The 10,371-nt window shown below is 47.4% G+C and overlaps 1 protein-coding gene across 1 annotated transcript; it reads right to left on the reverse strand.

Moving 5' to 3' along the window:
- Positions 1-723: 723 nt before the first annotated feature.
- On the reverse strand, positions 724-1,742 carry SOX14 (SRY-box transcription factor 14). Its single transcript, XM_063131529.1, has one exon. It carries the CDS (start codon positions 1,636-1,638, stop codon positions 916-918), a length of 723 nt encoding a protein of 240 aa, XP_062987599.1. The 5' UTR covers positions 1,639-1,742; the 3' UTR covers positions 724-915.
- Between the last annotated feature and the right edge of the window lie 8,629 nt (positions 1,743-10,371).

The raw sequence follows: 10,371 nt of genomic DNA on the forward strand, positions 1-10,371 counted from the left end.
TTTTTAAAAAACGATTCTACTGCCTGACTTCATATCTGACATTCTGTCTAAAGTAAACTTAGGTCTACTTGCACTGATTCACACAAATTGAAGGACTACCTGTTTTAAATTAAGCAAACACTATCATACCATGTTTGAAATATAAACGTTTTCCGCCTTTTTTTAATAACTCTGAAGAGCTTTATTTCCCCCCCTTCTTTTAATCTTTTTGACATGAAAAGCATTTTAACCTATTAGTGCTGGATGGTAAAATATAGATATATAGATATATATAACACAGCTAAATCTTGTCTTTTAATGTGCAAAAAAAGGAAATAATTAAGTCAGAATATTTCCGGGATTTTAGGAATTCAAGTCCGATTAACATCCGATCATATATAAACTCATAGACATTAAGGTAATAAATTAAAAAAAAAATCAAAAGAAGTTTGGCCTTTTCACCAAAATAGCATTTAAAAGTTTGATACATTTACAATTCTTATAAGTTTCGGGCACCTTTCAGCCCCAAGTGCAGAGAAAAAAAAGAAAGAAAGAAAGAAAGAAAGAAAGAAAGAAAGAAAGAAAGAAAGAAAGAAAGAAAACATCTTTTTGTGTGTGGGTTTTTGGATTTGACTACAAAGTCTCGGAGTTCCCCACCCTCCCACCCACCCAGCCGGCTGCAAAAGAACCAAACCAAAAGAAAGTCTGAAAAGTCTTCCCTCCGGGGGACATGAGGTCCCCAGGGCATCTTCCCCGTGCTTTCGCTTAGGCCTTTACACATCTTTGTTTCTGGAGTCTCGTCTGTTACATGCACCATGGAGGGATTCCAATTCCATCGGCCCAGCCAGAGCTCTGGCAATCAATGTGCGCGTTCCATCCTGCCGCCTGTAATGCTCATGTGGGGTGACGGGACTGTCAGTGGGGATCTGCCTGGTGTTACATGGCCGCGGCGTGCGCTGACGAATAGGGGTCTATTCCAGTCTTGGTCATGCCTGGGAATAATATGTAGGCGACGGGAGGCTGCAAACTGGAGGCAGACCACGCCGTACAGTTACAGGGCACCACGTAGCCCGGGTTGGTTGGCGACGGGTGAGTGTGGGTGTGCTGGCTGGGGCAACTCAAGGTGCCAAAGGCCCCGTTCTGGTATCCCAAGGTGGAGGCGTAGGGCAGGGTGCTGGTGGCTAAAGTGTGGGGCACCTCCGTCATCTTCTGGATGGCGCTGGAGCTGAACTGGCTGGGGTCAAGTAACGAGTAGGGCGCGGAGGTGGGGGGCAGGAAAGCCCGCGCCTTCTCCGGGGAGCTGAGCAGAGAGTCCGTGGCTGCCACGGGGAGCCCAGCCGCCTTTAGGGGGTCAGTGTCTCCGAGGTAAGGCAAAGGGAAGACATACCTGTCCTTCTTGAGCAGGTTCTTGGGCTTGCGGCGGGGCCGGTATTTGTAGTCGGGGTGCTCCTTCATGTGCTGGGCGCGCAGCCGCTTGGCCTCGTCGATGTACGGGCGCTTCTCGGCTTCCGACAGCAGCTTCCACTCGGCCCCGAGGCGCTTGCTAATCTCCGAGTTGTGCATTTTAGGGTTCTCCTGGGCCATCTTCCGGCGCTGGCCCCGGGACCACACCATGAAGGCGTTCATGGGGCGCTTGATGTGGTCGGAGGGCTTGGACATGGTGGGCGTGGGGGGTGGCGTGTGCGCCAGACGGACGGACGGACGCCTCGTCGAGCAGCCCAGCCGCCGCCAGCAGCAGCAGCAGCCCTGCTCACCTGGCTCCGCTCTCCTCCTGCCTTCCAGCCAAGGCGCCCCCACAACTCTCAGCTGATCATACCAGTTCTCCGGGCAATCCAGTCGCCGCCGAGGTGCCTTGATGGACGGCCGGTGGGGGGGGGGGGCGCGGGGAGGGCAAGGCAGAGCAGGAGAAGGCGGCGAGGGCGAAGACGCCCGAGCGAGCGGCGGCGGCGGCGAGGCCAAAGGCAATCCAGGGGCGCCTGGTCCGGCGGGCAGCTCTCCTGAGGATTGCTGGCGGTCCCCTCGACGGAGCCGGACCTGGGGATCGGTCTCGAAGCGAAAGGTGTCTGGCTCGGCTGGCAAGGGAGTGAGGGGAAGGAGCGGACTCGGAGCCAAAAGCGGGGAAGTTCAAAGGCGAGGCTGGTTTGGGACGGCGCGCAAGCTGACGGAGCGGCAGCAGGGCGTTCACTCCCCGAACCTGAGCGCCCAATCAGCGGCCAGAGAAAGAGAGAGCGAGAGAATGAATACCTTCGCAAAGGAGAGAGGAGAAAAGGGGGAGGGGAGGGGGAGGGGGAGGGGAGGGGGAGAGGGGGGAAAGGGCAGAAATCACTAAAGACACAGGATTAAAGGGGGCGCTTTTGTTAGACGGCGCACTAATAGCGGCAGCCAATAAAACCCCGCACGCCCCCTCGTTTTGAGGCGGAGTGGATGGGGAAAGCCGGACGGGGGGAGTAACACGGCTTGATTGTAATCCTTTCCCAATTGGGGTGGGGGGTGGGGTGGAGAAGGCAGCGAGTTTATCAATGGGGCAGCAACAGGAGCCAAGGGCAAGGGCACCGTCTGTCTGGCTTCCGCCCCGGTCTAGAGCAGCGCTGGGGCTGGTGGAGGTGGTACAGCAGGAGGACACAGCGAGTGCGCGATTGTTTCAAAAGCAAGAGTGAATAATCGACCACAAAAAGATATGAGGCTGGGCCGAGTTTATGCACGCAAGAGCCGACCTGGAGAAATGGGGCTGAGCTGCGTGTGAACGCACCTTGACAAACATTCATTAAGGGAAGTTAACCTAGGGGGAGGGGGGGCGCTTTGAGACCAAAACTTCAAAGGGCTATTTTTGGTTCATACTGGGTTATATTGGGGTTGGGGGAGAAAACAGTACCGAAGCAAGAAACCCAGTTCCTAGCTCAAGTGAACGGGACCTGTGCATGTGTGAGTGGGGAGGGGGAGTATTTACAGGGCACGGGTACCGAAATGGTGAAGCTATTTGTCCCACGCTTTTGTGATGTCATGTTGTGGTGTGTTCCTATTCTTTTCCGGTACTTTCAATAACCTTTTTCTTTTCTTTCTTTTCTTTCCTTTTCCTTTTTTTTTTTTTTCCCTTTTCTTTTTCTGTCCTGGGTTTTTGTTGTTGTTGTTTCCTAACTATTAAAGATTGGCTTCTAAAAAGGACCAAATACCCACAGGAGCCCTCCCTCCTCCCTTCCACGCCTGCTTTCTTTGAATAATTGCTGCCTGACGCAAAATGCCCTTGGGGAAAATATTTATTAAATGGAAACCATTTGCCTCGAATCCCTAAAGAGAACGGGTTCTTTAAGGGCGTCGTGGCTTTGTGCACCTGCCTAGTTGAAAACTGGTCCAACATCAGCCTTTTCCCTTCACCCACCCCTCCCCCGAAATCCCCCGCCGCCGCCGCCGCCACAACAACCTCTTCCCTAGTTCACGTCTTTTGCTTTCACTTTTTAACTGTCTCTTTCGAATAAACACGTCAGACTACAGGAGCGATCTGGGTTGGCTTCCGTGGTTCCGGCGCTCTTCATCTTGGATACCTTGTGGATCTGAGAAAAATGCGTTTTAAAAGACAGGCAATTGGTGGTGAAGGAGGGGTCATTTCGATCCCCTTTGAGGTGTAGTCAATTGCATTTACATCATTTTTTTTTAAGGCAAGCCAGGTATTTTTGGACCGTGATTAAAGATGCAAATGTAGGAGCTTGCCTCCAAATTCTTTATTCCAATCGAGTAGAGGAGTTTTACAAAACAAATAACCCATATATTCCACTATGCCCCGTGGCGATACACACTCATACATACAGATGTAATAAAGCCTTATGATTTGCAGCAGCTTGTCAGGGACGTGGTGGTGGTGGTGGGGGGGGGGGTGTTGGGGGGTGTTGCGCTCATTTTCTTTCCACTCGCCTCTTATAGGAAGTCAATTTCCCGGCGAAATTCTGTTTCTCTCCCCTCCACCGATCCTTCCACGAATTGATTTCGTTGAACTACGGAAGGACGATTTCCCATCTTGTCGCCGGTACAGGCATCCCAGCCATCCGATCCCCCACCCCTCTCACCAACCCCACCGCAGCACCTGCCACCTGGGCTCATCCTGACTCATTTCGAGAGGTCTTGGGAGTCCTCCTCCCCCCACCCCGCTGCCCTGCCTCCTACTTTCCCTCTCTAGTTTCGGAGTTGTTGCATCCCCAGAGCCAAAACCAAAGGCAGGGTTTTTGGGGGGTGGGGGTAGGGGTGGAGTTGTATGTGGGTTTTTGGCTGGGAAGGAGAAGAAGAACAAAATGAAGTGGCGATCTCTTACCCTGCTCTTGGCAACGGAGTAGGTAATAGATCGGAAATATTTGCAAAACACCAACCATTTTTCAGCCAGATACATCCGCCCCCCCTCTGCTGCCCGGGGCCTCCGCATTTGTTCCCCACGGTATATTTAGAGGTTATATACACACACCATACGAGTAGCTGGTTCATGCATATGTAAGGAATTTACGCTTTGCCTGTGCGTATTGGTATGTCTGCTTGGAACTGAATCGTCCCCGACCTTCTCAGTTCTGCTCCCCAAACACACACACACACACGCACACACTTTTATCCAGACAGAATCTCTTAATATATCAGCGTCTAAAGAAAAGGAAAATGTGAATGTTCCTCTATTGTTATTATTTAGAGCAAAAGCTGGCTATTGATTCCTGAACTGGATGTACCTTCACATGGAAATGAATACTATGGAGATTTCCAGATTAGGCAAGTATACCAACAGCTATATACAAGCTGTATATAGGTAGCCATCGCGATTTTTCAAAGAGCCGGCCTGTAAACAAGGGAATTCTTTACTCTAAATTGGGGAGGGGTGGGGGAAGCATCGTGTCTTCTGCCAGTGGTGATACACGCCCATGCATAACATTTTCCAGACAATATCAGACATTTTCCCCACACACGCACACGCCCCCCTCCCCCGCCGATGCATCATGCGCAAGTAGATGTGCCAAAGAATACGCTGTAGCAGACATGTTTCCCTCACCCATGCCGGCGTGCTTCTGGGTGCTAAACTAATGGCAAGATGCACCTATGCCTCTGAGACTGTGCTGGCAACAGCTCGCAGGCCGGCCTCCCTTCAGGGCGCCCTTTTCCCAGTAGGAAGTGCTCTTCTCCCTTATAAGGGCCCGTGAATGTTGCCCAAAGGCAGACGTTAGTAAGGGGATATCACACGAGTAGTGGGTTGCTGCTGTTGTTTCCATCGCCGATTCAAATTTCCGGATTACCAGTATTGGTAATCCAAAGTGTGTCTTGTGGACACGCTTCTTTCAGAAGTGAAAGCCAGAGGTGGCACCTTAACGTCAGGGATCCCTGATGCTGTAGATGGGGCTAAATCTCCGCATTCCCGGTAGCAGATGACAGGAGGTCTTCTTTAAGATAGACGCGTGTCTGTACATTTCGTTAATCGGGTCGGAAGAAGGAATCACCGTTCCTTAACCATCGCGTTCCCCCGAGGGGAATTGGAATGGGATTCAAAGCGGCAGCCACAGCAGACGTAACTAGTAATTTTCCGTCGCTATTTGGGGGCGGGGGAGAGCGAGCGAGCGAGCCAGAGAGCGCACACCTGTTTCAAACATCACTCTCGCACTCACACGCGCGCATGGACTTCGACCTCCTTCAGAAAACTACTGGGAGAAAACACTTCGTCTGGTTTGCCTGCATCTCTTGGGATGGGGTAGAAAAACGGTTGTGACCTCTCAGCTGTTACCCCACTAGGAGACACCGACAAGGCGGGGGCAGAGAGCGCGTGTGATCGTGTGGGGCAGAGCTAGTAGTTGTTTCGTCTCTGCAGGAGATGTTGTTTTGTCTCCTGGTGGGCAAGCCCTCTCGAACATACCTTCTCTCTCTCTCTCTCTCCCCCTCCCTCCCTCCCCCATCGTGCAAAGACGGCTTGTCAATTTCTTTCTTTCTGTCTGTCTGTCTTTTTTAACTGTGCGGCTCCCTGCATTTTATAGCCCCTCTTATGGCTCTTACTGATCTTGAACGTACCTAGCGTCCTAATAAACTCTCTCGCCAACAGTGAAAATAATCCAGGACTAGCCCAGTCACTAAGGACTACCCAAAAACAGCCCTGTTCTTGCCCACTCGTCCTCCAGCGTCTTGCAAACACGCTAAGCCAGCCAAAGCTTGAGGCTGCTTCCTCCAAGGGGTCGTGGATCATTCACTATCCCTTGGGACTTCGGAGTTCCGAGACTCATACAAAAACATTGTCTAATCAAGAGCAAATCTCTGCCTTTTCCTCCTCCAGCCCCACAATCTCTCTCCCTCAATTCGCCATCGGTAAAAACGTGACAGACTCACAGGACCGCTAGGAGAGAGCACGCAATGCAAACTGCTTTCCCGCGGATCATTGCACGAGTAAGCACAAAGGGGTTCCCTTGGTATTTCCTGGCCAGATGCTTCTTGCTTGGGGCAGTCGAGTTTTCTAATAAGGTCCCCCCCCCCAACAACAAAAATCCCTTTGGGATCTCTCCAGACCCTGGGGCTGTGAAGGTCCGGCTGCCGACACCTTTTCTCTGGGGGATTGGAGACCGAGGTTCGAAAGGATCAAGGTGTTCAGAGCCGAAGGCAAATCTAAGGTTTTTGTGCCTGGGGGGGCAAGACGGGCGGGGGCATAAAGATATATAGACCCTTGCTTGGAGTTTAGGGTCGCTTGGTCTTCAGGCTGGAAGCACATCGGTATTCTACAATATTCCTCCTTTCCCTTCAAATTATTTCTCCCCCCCCCCCCAAAAAAAAACTCCCACCCAACTCAAAAAACACTGTTATTTGGGGGAGGGACAATGGCTTTTCTTTAGGTTTCTTTTTTTTAAAAAAAAATCGGTGTCATTTCCGCTTTAAAAAGTAACATTGGTCTCAGTTTAAAAATCATCTAAATTGCGCAACGACCAATCGTTTGGGAATGAAGGCTGCCCGTTGTAAGTATTTTGTCGGCTGTCGAAACGTCTTTCAAATCGCTCCATTATCGTTTGGGCTATTGATGGAGCGAGATGGCTCTGCCAATAACTCTCCTGAGGTGGTAAGCATTTGGAAACAGCCTTTGAGAGAACAGTAGAAAACGCACGTGCGCACACACTATATACCCTCCCCATGTGAGGTAGACCAAAATGAGGAATTCTCGTTTGGAATGGCCGGAAGAATGAAAAAAAAAAAACTCCAAGCAAGGAGATCACCTGTTGCCAGGAGAAAAGGGAGGTGTAGAGGGGAGTTTGTGCGCTCTCGCTCTCGCTCTCTCTCTCTCTCTCTCTCTCTCTCACACACACACACACACACACACACTTACTTCAATACTGAGATACCAAAAGCGGTAAAGGTTAGAGAGATCCTAACTGCTGAGTGTAATAATCTCCTTTCTAGCAAAAACGTCAAGAGTAGATGCTGCCCCTGATAGTTCGGTGCTGGGTGGATCGTTCGTCCGGGGACAACCGAAAAGCGCTTTTAGAAGTCTCTCGTTGGACCAAACATCAACTAGACTTAGAACTGGGTGTTTTTTGGACACGAAGGAACACCATCGGGGTGGTGGCAAAGGACCGACCATATGAAAATATTCCTCTTTCCGAGAGTCTTGATTTTTCTCCCTGACTGATTTGTGAATGGAGACCCCTTGGGTTTCTCCCTTTCGTTTTTCGGAAGAGGGGTGCGTTTTGAAGCTTGAAGGCGGTGTTGTAGGGGCAGGGAGGGCAGCAGCCCAACAACTTTGTTTTAATGTTGAGAATGAATGAGTCCCAATCAAAACTAAAGCGCTTCTTGCACTTCACCCAGAAAAGATCGAGGGGAAGGGGGTATTATGAGTGCTTAAAAGGGGCATCAGGAGTTTCTGAGAGAGGGACTCTCAGGACAGGAACTCGAGCATTTCAATACGAATCTGCTTTCAAATACTTCACACGTGCAGCTGTTTTCTATAACGATGACAAAAGAGGTTTATTGATGCTGCATTTTAAAGAAAATGTGTGAGCAAATAATATTATACAAGATCTGCATTATGTTTAAATGTATCAATACATGCACAACTGAAATGTGTAGACTCTTTCTTTCTTTCTTTCTTTTCTTTTCTTTCTTCCAGAGCACTCAAAGCAGTTTCAAATAACAGAATGTAAGACTACAATCCTAAACCAGTACTGGAATCCATGGGACTGACTTTCAGAGGAGAGAGAGAGAGAGAGAGAGAGAGAGAGAGAGAGAGAGAGAGATTAGGATATGGCTATTTTACTGTGTATTTGAATGCAATATAACATAATTATGAAAACAGGGAGATCTTACTTATGGTTTTTATCATCACTATCATCATCATTTCAGTGGTCCATCCATAAGAAAGGGAGAAAGTGTCATTCCCAAAAATACAATGTTCAAAGATAATTCAGGAAACCTTCAGTTCTGCAATACCCTGGGAAAAGAAAAGTGAAGTTTAGAGCCTTTAATAATGGATAACTAAATTCTTCCTTGTTCCAAAGACCACAAGCCTAACTATATTACCATGAAGAAAGTTCCAGTAGGTTTCAATGGGACTTACAACATGCCCAAGATAGGTTTAAATCTCTGTTCTCATTTCCCTCAGAAATGGCAGTGCTATTTTGGGAATCCCAACCTCGTAGGCATCGCTGGCATTTGAGTTCTTTCACAAACCAATCCCATATGGAGTCACATAGTGCCACACTCAGCTTTTAAAAGTTCTTTCAGGATTGCCAGTTTTTGAAGCTTCTTATTTATTCCCGCATTCAGGGACAAATGGGAGAAAAATGTGCATCTGTCTTTTGAAGGCCACACAGACAGTGTTAGAATAAAATCTAAGGCTAATACAGTCTTCTATCTAGCCCTCCAGTATCACAGAAAAGCCATTTCCCTGTCACTCATATGTAATGTATGACTGCAATCTTATACATAAGTACCTAGCACTAAGCTCCATTGAACTCAATGGGGCTTACTTTTGAATAAACATGAATAGGATTGCACTATATGTACACTTATCTGAGAGTTTGCCCTAGTGAACATACAGGGGTTTACTTCTATGTAAGCATTCCTAAGATTGTGCTGTCAATTTAACTCTGCTCTGCTCTACAACTTTCTCACAACCCTTACATATGTGGTTTTTTTATCCTAAATAATGCAGTGATTTCAACTGAACACGGTCTATTTCTGTTGCCAGGGATTCTTACTACTAGGATTAACAGCATAACAATTTCATCCTAAGAAGTAAAACATTTCTTAGTTTTGGATATAACCTGGAAGGAAAGGCCATCTTTATGTTTATTTTCCATCAAGTTTTGGTTATATGCAAATTTAATTGATAGTTAACCTATGAATTTAAGAGCAGATAATGAACTAAGATAATGGTTGTAAGCCTGTGGGCAGGGACTGTCAAGAAATACTTTTGTAAGCCGCAGTGAAAGCCTTTTTTGGCTGAATGGCAGGATAAAAATGCTTAAATAAATAAATAAATAAACTAAACAGTCTTTAATTGGTTGATAGACCTAGAAGAAATTGTATTCTATTAATCCTATTAGCTCTTTTGGTGGTCTGTGCTACCATTATTATTATTATTATTATTATTATTATTATTATTATTATTATTTATATCCCACCTTTTTCTAATATCACATGTTGGTGTCATAACTAAGCTATACATGATCATTTCAGGGCACCAGGAGAATACAGTTATCACCTATTTGCTTTGGATGATCCAAACATTTTCACCCAAGATAGTACTCCTGTTGCTGAGATATTGAATTTTCCTAGCACCACAGCTACAAGGTCTTGGAATCTATGATTTTCCCAGCAGCTCGCATTATACTTGACAGCTATAGACAATGGGGTTGTGCAAATATCACAGTAACCTATTGGATAGTCCCTGTGATGTGCATAAGGTATACATCCCTTCCCAGCAAATACTGGAACTTTACCCCTTGTGTTTTTAAAAGAAGCTTGTTTGCAGGAAAAGCATAAGCACAGATAGATAGATAGAACTCTGGAGAGAAGGGGGTGACTTGATGCATTGCAACCCACAAATGTCTTCATACTCAGAAACATGTCATGCCACAGCTTCTCTGTCATATCATAAGTCACCCTGTTTTGAGATAGGGGGGCATTTAAAGGAGCTCATGCAGGAAGGTGGATGAGCAGACCTTATGAAGTGCTTAGATAATATCAAGATTGTAAGTGTGGCCCAGTTAACTGAGACCGTAAGCCTATTTATCATAAACCTAGCATTGTATATCAGGCATCTCAAGCAGTGAAAGGGGCAGTTGACACTGTGACTACTGTGAAAAGGGCAAATTCCATGTTAGGTATAATTAGGAAAGGAATCAAAAATAAAATTGGCAAGTTCACACTCCCCTTATACAAATCTACAGTGCTAACACAGAA

The sequence above is a fragment of the Elgaria multicarinata genome, chromosome 8 (assembly GCF_023053635.1).
Source record: "Elgaria multicarinata webbii isolate HBS135686 ecotype San Diego chromosome 8, rElgMul1.1.pri, whole genome shotgun sequence".
Taxonomy (NCBI): Eukaryota; Metazoa; Chordata; class Lepidosauria; order Squamata; family Anguidae; genus Elgaria; species Elgaria multicarinata.

Excerpts from the sequence above, each read along its gene's own strand:
- SOX14 (XM_063131529.1), bottom strand. The coding sequence starts at position 1,638 with ATGTCCAAGCCCTCCGACCACATCAAGCGCCCCATGAACGCCTTCATG.